The sequence below is a fragment of the Tachypleus tridentatus genome, chromosome 8 (assembly GCF_004210375.1).
Source record: "Tachypleus tridentatus isolate NWPU-2018 chromosome 8, ASM421037v1, whole genome shotgun sequence".
Lineage (NCBI taxonomy): Eukaryota > Metazoa > Arthropoda > Merostomata > Xiphosura > Limulidae > Tachypleus > Tachypleus tridentatus.
In genome coordinates, this window is record NC_134832.1 from 23,789,940 (window position 1) to 23,810,632 (window position 20,693).

Consider the following 20,693-nt stretch of genomic DNA (forward strand, 5'->3'; position numbering starts at 1 on the left):
GTATTATAAACCTACTTTCACCAGACTTTATTCACATTTTGAAAGTTTCAGTCCTTCAATTTTTAAATAAAACCTGTTTCACAGAACCTTTAAGATATAAAAAATCAAATCCTTTTTAAAGCAATTGAGAACATTAAACCAATGATTTCTATATATAGAATAAACCACACTAAAATTGAAAACTAAATTTTTCACTTGTTATGTTAGCAGAGAAAACTGTCACTTCAGCCATATCCTCTTCAAACACTAATTTATATACAAAATAAAGATAATTATGAAAATTATTAAACAGCTATACCCACAAGCTTAGTTATGATTCTTATACAAAACAAAGTAAGTTAAAATGGCTCTTTATATTTAAAGACAAAAATTCACCAAACAAGTCACTAATTGTATGCGAGTTTCCTTGGAAAATTACTTTAGAATACTAGGATTTCTTGCCATTAAGCATAGAAATCCATCTCCTAACTAAAAGCTGAATACATGACCATCAACATTTTCAATTATAAACACATACTTCAATTTTTAAAATAAAAGTTACATTTTTAACATTTATAGAAAGATTTTGACTTAAAATTCAGTTATTTTCATTAGCAATTATTCAAGTTGGTTCAGAGAACAACCTAACAATTAAACTTGAAAGAAAACATGGAGTTCACTGGTAGTTCTTTTACAAATATTGTACACTTATTTATGCCTTTACCATTAAAACTAGAAAAGGCAATATTTATGAAATAAATTTTTTCATGTTATCAAGAAGTTAGATATAATTAAAATGATTAAGTAAAAACAAAAGTTAACATTTTGTTAAATGCTCACTTTTCTACATATTCTGATGGAGAGACTCCAATGTTACCTAGTCGAGACTGAAGGGCTGTCAGAATTTGTGAATTTTTCATCATTTCAGCATTTAATATACCTTGAAGAAACAAAGAAAAACTAAAAACACTGAATTAAGTTCAACACATACACACTTATAAGTAATTACAATATCAAAAGTAGACAAACAGCCTGAATTTAAACAATCATTTGTAAATCCTGTTCATTACCTACTTCTCTCCCACCCTATAGGTGGGGGAGGAAAAAACAGAAATCATATCTCTTATAAAATATAAATCAAGTTAGTGACACATCCCCTAGATCTAAACCCAAAAAAAATTTAATTTCTTTGTCTTTTGGTTCTAATTATGGAACAATAAATATTACATGAATCATATGTTACCTATTATTCAAAAATGTTTGTTTTAAATAACTCATCAACAAGACTGTAAAATTAAGAATGACCAACAATACTAAATATCCATATAAATTACACAAATACTTCTTTAAAGAAATATAGTTGGTCTTTCAAGTGTCAATATAGATACATATGATGAAGTCTTATTTAACATCAAAATAATTTGTAGACAAAGTTTAATTGACTCTGTTAGTAAACACCGAGTCAGAATGAGTACTTGTCTTCTTTGATCTTGCACAAACTTCTGACAGAACTCCATGATTAACATTTTAGTTTGTCAGAAACGTGCTCTACTAACTATACTCTTCATATTTACAATACTTAGACATACCTTTCAAAAGCAAAGTCAGGCTATAACATATACAATATCGTTTTAACTGTTAGTAAACAGTTGATGGTTTAGAAGGTAAAAATATATGAAAATCCATCACATACAAGTAGATGTATATATGATCTACATTGAGAAAATGTATTAGTACAGAAAAAAAAAACATTATTCATTATTTAATATAATTAAATTAATCAAACAAATGAATCCTGAAATTGACTAAATATCCAATAATAGATTACTATGAAGTTAAATAATGTAAATTGAATAAATAAGTGGGTAAATCAAGTCCCAGTTTATGTTTATGCAATGCAATAAAATGACAACTTATTTTTTTGTCATTCAAGGGAAAGAAGTAAAATTTTGCACACTAATACTTTTGTTGATTGTGTCTAAGTATCACTTACAAAACAACACTTTATATGCCTATTTTCAGAAATATGTGCAATTATGACAGTCTTAGGCTTAGATTGTTTTCTCTCAAGCAGAGAACCAAAAGCTCTATAAAAAGGTCCTTATTACTAAAATACTATTTTTGTTTTAGTCTTGCAACCTACAACATTTCTTTTTGATAAAAATTGCATTTGGATGGATGGCTAAACTACCTCAGTGGTGGAATGCTGATGCTGGAAAGGTGAACTTGAATATCACAAGTAACAAACAAGTTTTAAAAGCCCAAAATCCAAACCTATTTTTCAGACTTAATTCTGTGTTAGCTATTAAAAGTTCAAGGGATGGTTTTGTTGACATTTTAGTGTGCAATTTTAGCTTGAATTTATTTCCACTTCTGTTGAGATGTTGCATGGATATGAAAGGCAACATCACAACATCTAAGTACCATGGTTGGTTCTCTTCCTAAGAGGGGTCAACTTAAACTGATAAATTGTTTTCTATTAACTTCTATTTTTGTTGTTCATATCATTAATTTTTTTTGTAGAATCTACCTTTAAATCTTATCTGTAAGTAGTGTTTACTCATGAATGAGTTCATACAGAACGTACATCAATACAGCAAACTACTTACCAAGACAATTTTTTACACTCTGTAAAGAGAAAGCTAAAAATTATTACATGAAATATGAAAAAAAAAATATATATGTAGTGTATTTACCCTTGCATGGATTTTTCTCATGTTTTTCATCATCCATTTCTTCAATCTCATCTATATCCACAGCAGTTTCAAGAGCTCTGGTTACAGTCATATACATTTATTCAAGTATTAATACCTTCATCAGCAAATATTATCCATGTTACAAAAGTTCAAAGTAAAACTGAAGTTTATACAAAATATAAAACCATCTGGAGAACAATATCTGTTATTCTTCAATATAGAATAAAAATTACTTATTTACAAAGAAAGAGCTACTAATTATATTTACACAAGCTTTCAGTTTTTTGCTTCAAATATTTTAAAAGAAAATATCACAAATAATAGGTAATAATACACCAGCACTTAAGATAATTTTCCTTCGTAACAATAGTTTTGTAGATGTATTTGCATTTTCCAATCTAAATTCTGTTCTAGTGGAAGACAATTACTGAACACTACAACTGATAAATTCTTTGCGAAATGGATTACAGTTACTACTGCAACAGATAAGTGAAGACATACAACATGAAATGTTATGGAATCCTTGCAAGTCTCGCTTGTGGTTTTCTAGTTATACACTTAGACTATACAACTTTTAGAAATGCAGACAGAATGGAAAATTTAAACCTGAATGTACAAGAAAGCTATACAGAAAAAGCTAAATCAAAATGCATATTTTATATTTTCAAGGCTACAACTAAGGACTGTAAAATGTAAATAAACTGGGCTGAAAATAGTATTTACATTATTTTCTCAAGCTATGAATCTATTTTAATTCCATGTTACAAGTACATATTAATTTTAGTAAAGTCAAAATATGAATTTGTAGCATAAGAAAATAATGACACTATTTTAGTCCAGTTTGTTTACTTTCTATATAGTCACTAATTGTAGCCTTGAAAATATAATCTTGATTTCGATTCAACTTGTTTCTGTACATTTTTTTGGAGGATCCCTACTCTACACCTTTTTAAATAAAAATTTGTAATTATCTTATTTAAGTTTCTATATCCATTTATGGAGAATAAATTTTAAACTGTTTACATGCATATGAATTTAGTTGAATGTTATATAGTTTTAACAGTTTACTATTGCATAAATTTTGTTTTTCCCCATCTAATTATTTATTGAATCAAGTGTTTTTGAGCCTGATATTTTAGGTAAACATGTGTTTAACAAACGTAGTACAAAAATAAGTAGAATAAATCATTACTTACAAGACTAGAGAGTATGTTAATCATTTACTGTTATTAAACTCACTAAAATAGCTGCATAAAATCACTTAGGGACAAAATATAACAGCAAACTCAAACAATTATGAATCTTTAAGGTGACAGTTTCCAATTAATGTGCTATAAGTTGCCACAAATTATTTTTAAATTAACATGCACTACTAAAACACCAGATTTTTCAATGGCTGAAAGTGGAGGACTTAGAGAAATTTTTCAAGATATTTGAATTAAATTTAAAGCTACCCTATAACAAAGTGTTGCATTAATTACCATTGTCCAGGTTTCACTAAAATGTGCATAGCTGTTTTTTCTGCAGCAGTTTCCAAAACTATAATCAATAATAAGGCTGAATACACTTATAAGTACACTTCATTCACTAATAAAATGAAGCATTTCCAACAATTATAACAGTGCTTAAATGGCTTCTACATTTCTGCAACGCTTGAATGGTTTCGAAGAGTTTATGTTGGTAGAGAAGAACTTACAAAATTTTTGGGGGTAGAAATCTTGACTTTCAAAAATCAACTTAAAAATAGCAACCTTACAGGAATTTGTTTAACAGCTGTGCATAAATTTAAATGCAGTATACCTAGTCATTTATAGCTGTAGACAAAAGGGATACTTTGCTGGTAGAATGAAAACTGATAAAATCTCTTTCCAGAATCAACATAAAAATAATCTTATGGCCTGCATAAGTGGTTCCTTTAGTAGGTTTGAATAGCTTGTAAAACAATAATAATATGATGAACAAATGAATGAATTTTGTCTAACAAAAGTCAGACTTTTTGCTATTAACTTAGGAGTTCTACCCATTGAGATAAAGTTTCGAGTGATGTTTCGGGAAAAGCAAGCTCTTTCAGATGGTATATTTTATTAAATGTTTTGTGAAATTCCTGGGCAAACTATTATTAACAACCATCATGGTTCATAATACTTTTTTTTTGAGAAGTAACAATTAAAATCACACACATACTATTATATCTAGATAAAATTATTTACTTATCCTGGCATTACGGTTATAGTTTAACAGGAATAGAAATAATGAAATAAAATTACAATTACTTGAGGGAAAGCTATCAGGATTACATTTGCCAATGTAAGTATACAAGTTGCATTTCCTCATGAATTGTTTGTTTGTTTATTTCAAGCAAAATGTTTATTTTCAGTGGTCATAACTAAAGGAAAATGAATGAACTATGTATTGCTAATTAGGAAAGCCAACTAAAAACATGGAATTCATCAAGTTAAATTTCTCCTGAATTTAATATTTTGATCCTTATTGAAATAAAATATATAATGACACAACTGTTCAATTATGTGGACAAGATGTTAACACAGTTGAAGAAAAGCTTCCATTTAAAAGTTAATTTTTAAAGTATTTTAGTTCAAGCAAACAACTATTAAGAGTATGTTTACAAAAAACACCCAAACTGATGTAACAAATGTTTATAAGAAACATTTCACTTTCAAGGGATAACAAAAAATCTAGACTAACCACGTTTCTACTGCTACTCTACTCCAAAATACATAGAGAAACCATGTTTTCTTTATCTAACCCTGATGTCTAAAACACTCTTCCAAGTTTAAGAACTTCTCAATTGTTGGAGCTTCTATTACAGCTAAACAGAGTATTTCATAGGCTGACCATCCTATTCAAAAAATAAGTAATAACAGGTGTCCAAATTTTCTTTATCTTAAAGTTGTTCCCTATAATCCTACTCCTGCAATAACTTTTTAATTTCTAAGTAAATGTCATCTGTATTCATGCATTGTTCCAAAACTCTAATGGCATTAAAAACTATTAAAAAACATCTATTTCCATATGATGTCTCTTACAACTTTTGAATCTTCCCTGTAGCCTTTCGTGGAATGTTATTAAGGAACTTATAATTTCTTAAACATTTTAAATGAAGTCTAAGTAGCACCTCATAGTAAACCAATGACCTTGACATGCACAATATTTCTACACATACAACCTAAATTCTTGCTTGCTTTATGCACATCAAATAGAAGGCTAAATAGCTTATGCAAAATAACTCCACACTTTTCTCATCAGCCTCACTTCCAGTTTCCTTCTTCAGTAATATATCAAGAATAATGTTGTGCTAATCAATATACATAACATTACTTTCGCTATAATTAAAAAGAACATGCTAGGTGTTAATCCATATTTTTATATATTCCAAATTTCTCTACAAAACTAGTAAATCTTTCACATAATTTGAAATACCAATTATATCATTTGCAAACTTAACCAATTTAATACTGCTTATAGCATTATTAAAGTTGTTCATGAAAAAAAAGGACCTAATACAAAACCCTACTGTTCTCCTCTTATGATTTCACCCCATTATAACAACATTCTGCCTTCTACTACCATATAAGTATCTCTTGCTTAACAAATTCAATTTTCCTAATAAGAAGCTTATTTATTTAAAATGTAGAACAATAAATAAAAAAGTAAAGCAAATAATTATCTCTTTTAGCTCTGACCTTTGAATTCGGTTGCTGCGCCTTTTAACATTTTGCAAGTGGAGGACACAAAATATTTTTTAGGTTTTTTTATATATAGAATTGAATAACCTTGGTTTGAAAGAATGTAGTAGCCTTTTCACAGATTAAAATGGCTGAGAATACCACTAGGGTTATATTCTAAGGTTTTGATTGGTTTTTCATGTCATGTATTGAAGTAAGCACATACAAGAGACCATTTCCAAAACTGAAAAGAGGTGAATGGCACCACTGTGTTTGATTCAGTACATTAGCCATATCTTACCAGAATAAAAAGATATAAGGTTCTTATTTCACATTCTAGCTTGTCAGTATTAGTAATTTCAGATTCTAATTTGTATGAAACTGTAGACTTAGTAATTTTGAAACCATAAACTCCTAATTTTAAACAGTGCTCCATTCAACATACAAGGTGACTCATTAAAATCTATATTTCAGTGTTATTTTAATATTTACCATCAAATTAAGAAATTAACTCATATGTAAAAATTTGATTTATAACTTACAATTTTATTCCAAACTTAGTGAAATAAATTGATAAAATAGTAGCACAATAAAATTTTCAATACAATTCAACAAACACGAAAGGGTCAATCATTAACAATGCACAAACCACGTGGAGATCACATTCACAAGTACGTGCACCATTATAACATGCTACAATGTTCTTTTACAAAAATTAGATGAAGAATTTAAAAGGTGTAAAGATTTAGATTAACAACAACAAAAATTAGAACCCAATTAACTGTTGTTCCACAACACAATCAAATCCAATGGTAGGTCTTATTTGTAAGAGAATAATTTATTTTGAATCATGAAAGTACCTAAAAGCAGCTATTATTTAGTACAGCACATATCAGGCATACAAGACAGGACAGGTTCAATACTGAGTTCAAGAAGCTACTACACTTCGAATATGGAAATTTGGAAAGGATTTGTTTCCGATGCAAAACAAGTTTATGTTTCTCTTTAATAGATTGTTTAAGCAGAATATTCATGACGAAACTTTGTAGAATGGACAGCAACTGCCTGTTGTCATCCATTCTATAAAGTTTCATCAAGTTTATGTTAGTGATATAATCGTTGATAAAAGCCTGAAGCCTTCATGGAATGTATAATCTCTGGATAGAGTAATTAAATACTATCATACATTTATGAGGATTTTAAATTTTGAAGTCAGGTTGGTGTAACTTTATAAGTTGTCTTCAACCAATGTGCCTTAGGGTACTGTATAGTTTTGATCTCAGTGTTTATGTTAGTAACATTGAAAATAAAATAAATGGATTTTTAAAATAACACTGATTTAAGAAATTTCAGCCACTTTTGACAATCCTGTTCTGTTCCATTTTCAGCTAGGTCACCAACAATAACTTTGGTTGGCTCAATTGAAAAAAAAAAAGTAATCCTAAGAAATATATTTTAACACACACAATTTATAACCTCACGATCAGTGTCATTCACATGCTGAGTGGCAAATCCAATCAGGCACTTAATACAAGTGTGAAACTTTTAAGATATTATTAATAGATGTGTGTGTAATGATTGTGCTTCAACAAACACCTGCAACTAAAGAAAGAAATAATGATAATGTAATTATTCAAATATGCAAGGCTTAACATTTTGTACTATTGTCTATAGCATGGTGTGTTTTCTTATAGCAAAGCCACACCTGGCTATCTGCTGAGCCCACCAAGGGGAGTCAAACCCCTTATTTTAGCATTTTAAATCCATAGACATACCACTGTACTAGCAGGGGTGTCTGTAGCATAGAACTGCAAGAGTTGATGAAGATGTTAAACTGTTAGAGGATCTGTTTGTAAGTATTACATTTCACTGGTGGAATGAAAAGTTAAGATATGCCAAGTGAAACAACAGGAGTAATACTAATGGTTTTAAGTTTCAAAACCCAGATGAAGACATTTAAAAAATGTATTTACCAGTTGAATATGGTTTCTTTTGGTCAAATTAGTTTTATTCTTTTAATACTTAGGTTGGAGAGGTTATCTAGATAGGCTGAATGGCCTGTTTTCACCTTGTATTTTATACTTTAGATGCACGTTGAATATATTTGCAAATGTTTTAATATGATTTAATATTATACCAGAAATATATAAAATGCATAGAAAATGACTTTCTTAACAAGTATTCTTATACTTATTAATCTGTTAAGCATTCATGTGTAAAAAATGAGACAGCTTATTAAAATAATTTCTTTCTAAAATTATCACTATTATGTACATCACATGGTAACTTTAGTTTTAATTGCTAAGGGTTGCTCACATAGACACACACAAATTAGTTACATCTTTTTTTTTCTTTTGAATTTTATAACATAATACTTAGAGTAACAGTACTTAAAAAAATACCATTCATAGGAATATTATTTCAGTCCAATTACAATTTATGCAATACTAATATCCAAATGAGAAAAAAAAAAACTCACTTTTCTGGATCTGCCATTTCTGAACCACCTAGTTTTTCCGTGTGAAAAGATAACAAAAAACAAGAATATTCAGTACATTAATCCACTCAAAAGGTACATGAACAAACTCGAATTAAATAAAGCCTGGTAAAAAAACAACAAAAAACTTGATGTGTTTGCGCAAAGTTGAGTCACGTGACAAGAACAATGAATGAATGATACTTTATACTTAGCTACTGTTATCTTAGTACTAGCATAAAACTCAAAAAGAGCATGAAGTAGCACAAAAGCCGTGAAAAGCTTCATCCTTCAATATATATCACTCAATATTAAACTTAAAGGCAGGGACAAGAGGCTGAGTTTAGTTCTCGCCTTAGTAAAACCTAAAATGATAAAATTACCTCGGAATCTCCACTACGTTTCTTGTGTTATTGTTTATGTTAAGAATACAAAAACATGTTTTGTCAGAAAAGAACATAGCGCAAATTACATAACATTTTCATACTGATCTATAATTCTGATGAGATATAAAAATTACGTTTTGAACATAAATTAATTGAAACTGTTAATTATCAACATACCTTCGTATGGTGACTAAGACAGAACTGCAGCAATCTCTACCAATCAACCAAAATGTAAAAAGTAATACTGCTACTTTTTCCCACAATGAGGCGTAATAGCCAAACACTTGCCCACATAGTTATGAGATAATCGTTTGCAGTTGGTCGGAAACAACAATATTATCATACTTTCCTGAAACACAAAAGAAATATCGATAAAGTGTTTGAATAAAACCCAACATAAAACTTTACCAAAATAGACAGGTTATTGTAATTGTTTATATAACAGTAATTTCTACCACAAAATCTGCCATAACACTTGAAACTTTTATGTATATAACGTACTTCAAGAAAAATATTTCTTTAAAACTTTATATGTGGTATTTTCAGGTAAAACCGATTTCCCGACAAGTATCAAACAGAGTAAGATAACTCAAACGCAAATAAATGAACAAAACTTTCAGTATAACTACTAAAAAGAAACACAGTGTGTGCATCTAAGAAGACCAAATGAAAATGCTTTCTACTAGAATGTATTTAGCTCCACAGCTTTCTTTCCTTCATTAATAGACTCTATAGAATTAAACACATTATTTTTGACACAATTATTCATTATTTTCCTAGTAAGGACTGATTAAAGAAAGTTCATCTAAATTCAACAGGAAAACTCACTTTAAACAGTCGACAGTGTCACCCAGAGGCACCGCTAGGTACTTAAAAGATTCGAAGTTCGAGCCCACAGGCACGGAAATTTTTGACTTGTCACTTTGATATTGATCATGGTTTCTATTGTTATATTTCAAAATTTTGGGGATTGTCATCTAGATTTGGAGATCGGGTTCCGTATGCCAGTTCCCAGCGACACTTCAGGAGCTTATTCCTTCACAATATAGGCCATTTGTTACATTCAATCAATGCCATTGTCAACCAAGAAAGGATATTACAGTGCCAATCCTTTTAATCCAGATACTATATATTACTGCGATATTCTCCTGGAAAGAAGAAAAAGAACAACAAAGAAGTGTAACAAAACGATTTTAATGTCGCCGTTACAACAACAACAAATAATAATAATAGAAAAATATAAAAAAGATTAAATCACCAAAGCAGGTAAAAAGATAAAATATGATCGCATGTCATACTTTTATTCCCTTTCTTTTTTAAAGCTTGTACCCAAGCTGACAGTTAAACTCATGATATAGTTAAAGAGCACTTTAATTTATTCCTAAAAACACTTACATATTACGTGAACGACCCAGATCCCTGAAAAATGAATTACACATAAGCACAAAATAAAACTCTTTAAACCTGAGTTAAACTGAAGTGCAACGTATTAGAATACTCGTAAAATATCTTCAACTTAATGGACATACTATGAAATTACATATGATGATAACAAGAGGAAATAATCTATTTATGGTTCATACCTACAACAGTGCATCTTAAATCCACAAAACACCATTGAATAAACAATAGTTCTTTAAAAGAAAAAACTTATTAAGGAATTAATTCATACATAATATGTATATATTAATAACTAAAACAACTAAAAATAAAAACATAACAAAAAGAATATTTTTTTGTTTTGGAATTTCGCACAAAGCTACTCGAGGGCTATCTGTGCTAGCAGTCCCTAATTTAGCAGTGTAAGACTAGAGGGAAAGCAGCTAGTCATCACCACCCACCGCCAACTCTTGGGCTACTCTTTTACCAACGAATAGTGGGATTGACCGTCACATTATACGCCCCCACGGCTGGGAGGGCGAGCATGTTTAGCGCGTCGCGGGCGCGAACCCGCGACCCTCGGATTACGAGTCGCACGCCTTACGCGCTTGGCCATGCCAGGCCCAATAATAACAAAAAGAATGTCTTAAAAGAGTTAAACAAATTTAAGTATAAAGGAAATAATTACTAAATTAAACCCTCTAACATCGATAAATACATATTACATCCTTTAACACAAAGAACATACAAGAAAATAGCTTTTGATTTAGCGAAAGTGATATGCAAGTACACAAAATCACAAAAAATAAAAATAACTAAGGGAAAGAGAAAGGGAAGTAATTAAACTACAAAAGTTACCCAATCAACTTTCTGAGTAAACAATCTAATGTAGAAAAAAACTAATCACAAAGCTGAAATAAAATGAAAGGTTTGTTTGTTTGTTTTGGAATTTCGCACAAAGCTACTCGAGGGCTATCTCTGCTAGCCGTCCCTAATTTAGCAGTGTAAGACTAGAGGGAAGGCAGCTAGTCATTACCACCCACCGCCAACTCTTGGGCTACTCTTTTACCAATGAATAGTGGGATTGACCGTAACATTATACACCCCCACGGCTGTGAGGGCGAGCATGTTTAGTGCGACTCGGGCGCGAACCCGCGACCCTCGGATTACGAGTCGCACGCCTTACGCGCTTGGCCATGCCAGGCCCTAAAATGAAAGGAAAACATAATAAAAGAGCCCTGTAACATACATCACATTTTAAATCAGAGCTTTAACGATGATTTTAGACTTGCTCCCTAGACGAAAATAATAGTTTACAACTAAACAAACTAGCTAAGGCTTTCAACTGTTTAGCAGTGTTTGTTTTTGAATTTCGCGCAAAGCTACTCGAGAGCTATCTGCGCTAGCCATCCCTAATTTAGCGGTGTAAGACTAGAGGGAAGGCAGCTAGTCATCACCACCCACCGTCAACTATTGAGCTACTCTTTTACCAACAAATAATGGGATTGACTGTAACATTATAACGCCCCCACGGCTTAAAGGGCGAGCATGTTTGGTGCGACCGGGATTCGAGCCCGCGACCCTCGAATTACGAGTCGAACGCCTCAACACACTTGGCCATGCCGGGCCACGTTAAACAGTGACACACATTGGTATAAAATGAAATTCCTTTAACATTCCTCCTTCCAGTAGCTTAGCAATATGTCCGAAGGCTCAAAGCACTAAAAACTTGGACATGCTACTCATTGACACTGCACAAATAGTCCATCGTATAGTTTGTTTGTGCTTAACAACAAACAAACAAACCTTTAACATTGAATTCAAAATATAATAAATCAAAACCCTTTGAACTGCAATTTCATATCACCACAATACATCATAATAAAATAACAAAATTAAAATTCTTAAAATAAAATAACAAAGAATACCCTTAACTGAATAAATCCAAAGGAGCCATAATAATATTAATAAAAACCTAACCAGTCGAGCATCTAAGAAAGTAATGGCAGATTGAATTTGTAGTGTATGCAATCCGAAAATACAAGAAGATTTGTTTGTTTGTTTTGTATTTCGCACAAAGCTACTCGAGGGCTATCTGTGCTAGCCGTCCCTAACTCGGCAGTGTAAGACTAGAGGGAAGGCAGCTAGTCATCACCACCCACCGCCAACTCTTGGGCTACTCTTTTACCAACGAATAGTGGGATTGACCGTCACTTATAACGCCCCCACGGCTTAAAGGGCGAGCATGTTTGGTGCGACCGGGATTCGAGCCCGCGACCCTCGAATTACGAGTCGAACGAATCAACACACTTGGCCATGCCGGGCCAATATAAGAAGAAAAAAGACATTGACACAGCGGAATGTCTGCAGATTCTCACCGCGTTGGTAAAAGAGTAGTCCAAGAGTTGAAGGTGGGTGATGATGACTAGCTGCCTTCCCTCTAGTCTTACATTGCTAAACTAGGGACGGCTAGCACAGATAACCGTCGTGTAGCTTTGCTCGAAATTCAAAATAAACCAAACAAAACCTCACCGCTAAAAACCGGGTTTCTGCAATACCTGTGGTAAACAGAGTACAGATTGTGTAGTTTTATGCTTAATTCCAAAAAAATACTTTACAAGTTTACACAATGTTATTATATGTAAAGAGGATTAAACATATATCTTTAAAAATACCTCCTCTCGAAAATAATAAGAAACTTTTTGGTTCCTGTCTACCACATGCACTAAAGAGTGCAGAAAACAGAGGGTTTTGGGATTTCAAAAAAAAAAGTTTAAAAAAATGCAATATAAATTAGCAAGCCAGATTTGACACAAAATATACCTTTATCTCAGAAATTGCCTTCTGGAGGTCTTTTATGTTCTTTTTGCTGGTGGTGCCTTACAGACTACAGTAGTGTATGGTCTTTTATATATTCAAATATCTTAAGCCTTCGAAGTAAAACTGTTAGGCAATCCATCCGGATTGTCACAACTGCTGTAATTTTATTCTTTATCACACTGACTTTACAGTCTTACTGGAACCGAGTTTGCCTTTAACTTCCCAAAACTTGGACATATCGTGAGATGCATACAGCGCTAAATAGATCTTCTTAGATTGAGGGACGTGGTGGTCTTATTGAAAATGTGAACACATTTACTATTGTCTTTTCACGGATGTGCCACACTACATAATAGGACAAATTTTTGGGCCCCTGTTTTCTTGACGCAACACCTCTAAATACAATGGTGTTGATTCAATGCTTGGGACTTTCAAGTGACATTACGAGCCTTTATCAGCTACTGCAGGAAGTTTGGCCCTTGAATACACTAGAGCCATCACTTTTTACCACTTTGTTGAGCTCTCTCAATCAACGTGTCTTCATCCATGGGCTCGTTAATGGTAAAAGTTAATTCGGCACTCTCCTTTTCCTCAACAACTTCACGCCCTTTGTTTTAGAGGAAATTCTAAATGTCCTGGGCCAGCTCTGTGACTCAAAGGATAATACAAAATCCATTTTCACTGTAGTCCTAAACAAAGAAAACAGGATGAGGACTGGAACATTGGAAAAGTTCATGTTAAAAGTTAAAGTGAGAGACTGGCTGTCATTGGAACGTTACCTTATGTACTAAAAGTTCAGTCGAGTAGTCTGGGTGCACCAGACATGAGCAAAGATTTCTGAGTCAAAAGTTACAGGGTGTCCAATGTTATGAACTTTTCCAGAATCTCTAAACGTCCTAAGCTCAGAAGACGACTTCTCTCAGATTTGACATTTATCTAATACATTAATCTCTCTCTTTTCTCCACTCACAAACTCTCCCGATCATGTCATAATTACTCGTATTTCCAGAAAATACCATATTTATTACGTGAAACATTCTTTGCCTCTTTAAACGTGAGATACTAACTAGTAAACTGAGTGCTTATGACATTGTAACTGAAAGAACTAAATTTCGCTACTTCACAGAATATATATTTATTTACTTTATTCAAGTAAATGTTTTAATGCATTTAATTTTCAATTAGATGTAGAAAAGGCTGTAAAGTTGTTTTAATTATCTAGTTTAGACAGAGGTTAGATACCATAGTGGTTGTTCAATAGAACTTATACTTGCTTGTCTTGCTTCTGTGTCATGTTCTCTTCAATGAGGTTAAACTCATTTTTCAAAGGATGGTACAGAGACGTGTACAGGATAATATATATATTAGGATATATCCACTTTGAAATGTATAATGAGAATTATCATTGATATAGGAAAACCAGGGCTGTTGGAAGCTTGTTAGGTTTTTTCTTTATGATTTTAAAGAGAGAAATCACAATTCTTTCTTCTGGTTTCATCTTATAAAGAAATGTTTCCAACCCAATTCATCAACCAGTTGCAACTGATAAAGAAAATTGTAGCTAGGCAGTTTAGTGAAGACCCCACTCACGATTTTAAGAATAATGGTTCTGTATATCTAATTTATTTTTCACTTCTGTCTATCAGTTTTATTATTGTGGCATCTCTCAGATAAACAGCAAAGTGGATAAATTAGGGCCGATAAAAACTGGAAATTTGCGGGCTTAAGCATAGATTTCCCAAAGAGTTGTAACAGATAAGCTACACAAAAAAGACAAGAGATATATCCACACACAAAACACTATCTGTTCACGGTTCTTACGAAGAACAATAAATAATACACCACTAACAACATATAATAATACAATACACTATAAGGCAAGTAATCATATGTATCTGAAACAAAGAACTCTTGACAGGGTACGTAAGTCTACTTTGTAAGTTAACTTATGTAAAACAAATGAAAAGAAAATACTAACTGAAAAGTTTCTCTAAGTTAAATACTTTGCTACATTAAGCCATGTAAATACTTTATAGAAATATCAAGACGTTACTTTGATTTCACAAATGAAGCTTCAGGAAAAAATTAAACGTTATATAGTGAAATCAATGCTACACTCTAAACCTATCATTCGTAACATGAACAAACTGTACAAAAGATACTAAAGCTGTTCACACTTTATATGAACAAATGTTACAGCAACGTTGCTTTTCTTACTTATGTTGATCATTAAAATAAGAGAGGTATGGTTGCAAGTCTATTGGTACTTATTTTAATATTATCATGGCAGTTGTATTCCAAGAAGGTTCTTTAGCCAAAGATTATACAGCAATAGCAGTAACAGGAGTACAAAAAGTAGGAGTTTATATTCTATATGAGATAGTAAATAGTGTTTTAAGCTAGAATTCTTGTGGAGATGCAAAAAAAAAAAAAAAGGTGTGGCTAGTTTAATCTTTGCATTTATCAATTCATTTTCCACATATTTCATACTGTCATTAATGTTCATTTCTACCTCAGTGATCTTGTTATAATCTTTCTGCAATTAAGTACAAGGCTACACAGTGGGCTATTTGTATCCTATCCACCACAGGTATCGAAACCAGGTTTAGAGCGATGTGAGCCCACAGACATACTGCTGTGCCACTGGGGGCTGCTTATTAGCATTCTGACTCTTGATCGTCATTTCAAAACAGGGAAAGTTAATAACTTACTTCGCCAATTCTCTGCACGCAATTAGGAGAACACGATTTCCTTAAATTTTCAACTAAAGAGGTGAAAAACATGTAAATTCCCATACTGTAGTCTTCCCTTTACCTTTCTTTTCAGTTTGACATAACCATCTTTAAGCCCAGAACTATAAACGATCAAAACCAGATCAAACTTCACTTACATAGCAATCAAGAAATCAAACTAATTCACTTTCCCTTGTGAATCACTTACCCAGCAACACTTAAACTAAACACTACATTGCAATATTATGTTATAAAATATATGAAATATAAAGTTTTTTTACCTTCATCTCTTGGGAGGTGGGTTTGATCTAATATGCCACGCACAAAAGTTAAATTAAAACAGATATAAAAATGTCTTTTAATAATGAGAACTAAAAGAAATGTTGTTTAACATCGAAACGCTGTAAAAACCTTTAACAACGATATTATTTATTAAATTGCAAATAAAGCTATTAAAGTATAAGAAAGAGTGTACATTACGAAATAGAAAAACCTTTCACAGCTCACATATTCCAGTGACATATAACATGCTGTGTATAAAACAAAAAGGTACAACTTAACCCTTTAACATTTAGGTTACAAGAGAGTTCTGATTCTTCTAACTATAATTACACACACACACACATATACAATATTATTCACCACGCTTAAACTAAAAATAAAATATTAAAACATAATAAAGACACAAAAAACAATACTTAAGTCCTAATCTTAATTCTAAGGGCATCAATGAAATAAAAGTTGTATATTAATTATATAAAATACACACACACACACACACACACACATATATATATACACTACATGGACAAAAGTATGTGGACACCCGACCATCACACTCATGTGTGCTTGTTGAACATCTCATTCCAAAACCACGGATATTAGTATGGAGTTGGTCCGCCCTTTGCTGCTATAACAGCCTCCACTTTTCTGGGAAGGCTTTTCACTAGATTTTGGAACATGGCTGTGGGAATTCGCTCTCATTCAGCCATAAGAGCATTAGTGAGGTCGGGCACTGATGTCAGACAAGAAGACCTCGCTCGCAGTCGGCGTTCCAGTACATCCCAAAAGTGTTTGATGGGGTTGAGGTCATGGCTCTGTGCGGGCCAGTCAAATTCTCTTACACCAACCTCGGCAAACCGTGTCTTTATGAACCTTGCTTTGTGCATGTGGGTATTGTCATGCTGAAACAAAAAAGGGCCTTCCCCAAACTGTTGCCACAGAGATGGAAGCATACAATTCTCTAGAATATCATTGTATGCTGTAGAATTAAGATTTCCCTTCACTGGAACTAAAGAGCCTAGCCCAAACCATGAAAAATAGCCCCAGACCATTAATCCTCCTCCACAAAACTTTATAGTTGGCACTATGCATTTCGGCAGATAGCGCTCTCCTGCCGCCCGCCAAACCCAGATTCGTCCATCAGACTGCCAGATAGTAAATCGTGATTCATCACTCCAGAGAACGCGTTTCCAGTGCTCCAGAGCCCAATGGAGGTGGGATTTACACCATTCCAGCTCACACTTGGCATTGCACATGTTGATTTTAGGCTTGTGTGTGGCTGCTCGGCCATAGAAACCCATTTCATGAAGCGCCTGACCAACGGTTCCTGTGCTGACGTTACTTCCAGAGGCAGTTTGGAGCTCGGTGGTGAGTGTTGCAACTGTGGACAGACGATTTTTACGCGTTATGCGCTTCATCACTCGGCGGTCCCGTTCTGTGAGCTTGTGTGGCTGAGTTGTTGTTGCACCTAAACATTTTCACTTCACAATAACAGTACTTACAGTTGATCGGGGCAGCTCTAGCAGGGAAGAAATTTGACGAACCGACTTTTTGGAAAGGTGGCATCCTATGACAGTGCCACGTTGAAAGTTACTGAGCTCTTCAGTACGACCCACTCTACTGCCAATGTTTGTCTATGGAGATTGCATGGCTGTATGCTTGATTTTATGCACTTGTTAGCAATGGGTGTTGCTGAAATAGCCGAACCTACTAATTAGAAGGGGTGTCCACATACTTTTGGCTATGCAGTGTAATAACTTTATACAAAGGTACATGGATTTTTGTATTGCAGTGATGGTCTACTGGACAATCTCTTTATTTTTCACAAGAACCATCAAAGCTCATGGTGGATCCTGTCAGAGCTGATACACTTCTTCCTGTAACTGCATTAGCGGCTCTCAATACTTTAAAAGAATCTTCTGATGTACACCTGGCTGCCTGATCTAGTCAGTGGTGGTTTAAAAGCGTTATCTGTTGCAGTTCGAGTTGTTTTTTTTACTTTTGTTAGAGGTTTTATATGAAGCACCATTCTCTTTAAGTCTCCTTAAAAAGCAAGGCTAGTTTAGGTGGATGATCTTCTTTTGATTTTAGTAGAGACTACGGTTGATTTTGTCAATGTAGCCATTGTTGTTGCAGGCACTTTGGGTATGGTAGTAGTAGAGGTGGCTGAAGATGTGGCTGTATCAGAATTTGCTTCTCTTTGTTAATGGACTTAATTGTGAAATGCCTGTAATTATGTACAGAAATTTGTGGCCTTGCTAAAGATGCACAAACATACTGGTGTGTTTATCTTTCTTAGCAAAGCATCATTTGATGGGGCAGTTCCATGGCTTTCTTTGATGCTCTAGTTTTTCATTTTTTATTGGCTTATTTGGTTAGCTCTTTCGTGTAGGTGTAGTTTGTTTTCAAGAAATTAGGGATCTGACACACTGAATGTCGTAGGTTCCCCTAAAACCCTGCTTCCTTGACATCCAGAGTTGGCAGGATGACTAAGTAAGGTGGTTGGTGTTCAATTAGGACACTCCATGATACAAAGTTGCTGCTATCGAGCCCTATTAATATCTCCACATCTATTGGCTTCAAAAGCATGAAAGTGAGTCTAATACTAAGCACTAAGCATGGAAGGCAGCAATGCAACTTTATACTACCACCCAAATAGAAGATAACCAACTCGCTGCTAGTCTTCCCATTTCAGTAGCTCAAAAAGGTAATTGCAAGAGAGAATAAAACAACAACAACAAAAACACCACCAGTTGGTTCAAAAATGAAATAAGTTAGATTAAGAATGTGATCTTAAAATGTGCAAAGTCAAAATACAAGGACAGGAAAACTTGGTCAAAATTTTAGATTAAGATAGTAATGTTGTTGTTACATAAATGTATTTCATCCTGGATATCTCATTATAACAAAGCAAAAATCCCCAAACCAAACATGGTAATGAGTTTTGTGTCTATGGACTACACGTGCTCTCATACACTGCTGACCAAAATCTTAAGGCCAATGAACATAAAGAAAAATATGCATTTTGCGTTGTTAGACTTAACCACTTATTTGAGTAGAGCTTTGAAAGGTGAAAATAAGAAATTGGAAAATAAAATTAAAAACCTTTTTAGCATTTAATATGGAAAATGTGAACACTATGAAATTAGCCTAAATACTAGCTGGTCAAAAGTTTAAGACCACACTGAAACGAAGCGTTAATCGGTAAACACGTAACGAAATTCAGACATTTGTGTTCAAGCATTAGCGTTGTCAACATCTCCCACTGACATCTCCTGTGCTACATTGGCAAAGGTTAAAAAGTTCACAGAGTTTGAACATGGCAGAATTGTCGAGCTGCAAAAGCAAGGTCTCTCTCAACGTGTCATCGCTGGTGAGATTGGGCGTAGTAAAACTGCTGTTGCAAATGTCTTAAAAGACCCTAAGGGATATGGAACGACAATTTCAAGTAGTCGCCCCAAGAAAATTTCGCCGACGTTGAGCAGGAGGATTCGACGGGTTGTACAGCAAGACACCAGCTGATCGTCGAATCAGATTAAGGCACTTACAGACGCAGAATGCAGCTCAAAAACAATAAGACGGCATCTACGAGAGAAAGGCTTTTAAAACCGTATACGTCTTCAAAGGCCACGCCTCCTTCCGCACCACCAAACAGCTCGGTTGAACTTTACTGAGAAGCACCAAACATGGGACGTAGAAAAGTGGACGAAGGTTTTGTTTTCTGATGAGAAAATATTTAACCTGGATGGTCCAGATGGCTTTCAACGTTACTGGCACGATAAGAATATTCCACCGGAGACATTTTCTACATGATACAGCGGAGGAGATTCTATTATGATCTGGGGTGCCTTCTCCTTCTATGGAACAATGGAGCTTCAGGTTATACAGGGGCGTCAAACAGCAGCTGGCTACATTGGCATGTTGGAGAGAGCATCCTTATTGACTGAAGGCCCTCGCTTGTGTGGAAATGACTGGATCTTTCAACAGGACAACGCTGTTGTCCACAATGCCCGCAGAACAAAGAACTTTTTCATGGCGAATAACGTGATTCTTTTGAAACAACCAGCGTATTCGCTCGAACTGAACCCTACCGAAAATGTTTAGGGGTGAATGGCAAGGGAAGTCTATAGAAATGAACGTCAATTCCAAACTGTGCATGATCTTGGTTAATCCATCTTCACCACTTGAAATAACATTTCAGCCAGCCTTCTGCAAACGCTTATATCGACCATGCCAAAGCGAATGTTTGAAGTTAT

At 33.6% G+C, this 20,693-nt stretch overlaps 1 protein-coding gene across 5 annotated transcripts in view; it reads right to left on the reverse strand.

Annotated features, from left to right (window-relative positions):
* Positions 1-9,548, reverse strand: part of Nap1 (Nucleosome assembly protein 1) — a 46,125-nt gene extending 36,577 nt beyond the window's left edge. Inside the window, exons 1-5 of one of the 5 annotated variants that reach the window (XM_076518085.1) lie at positions 9,401-9,475; positions 8,841-8,868; positions 5,382-5,535; positions 2,676-2,752; positions 820-919 (exon numbers count right to left, since the gene is read on the reverse strand). In XM_076518085.1, coding sequence (XP_076374200.1) covers positions 820-919; positions 2,676-2,712 — 137 coding nt within the window. In that variant the 5' untranslated portion in view covers positions 2,713-2,752; positions 5,382-5,535; positions 8,841-8,868; positions 9,401-9,475. Of the gene's footprint in view, positions 1-819; positions 920-2,675; positions 2,782-5,381; positions 5,536-8,840; positions 8,869-9,220 lie in introns of those variants that run through there. The other 4 variants (XM_076518083.1, XM_076518084.1, XM_076518086.1 and 1 more) reach the window with 4 other exon arrangements.
* Between the last annotated feature and the right edge of the window lie 11,145 nt (positions 9,549-20,693).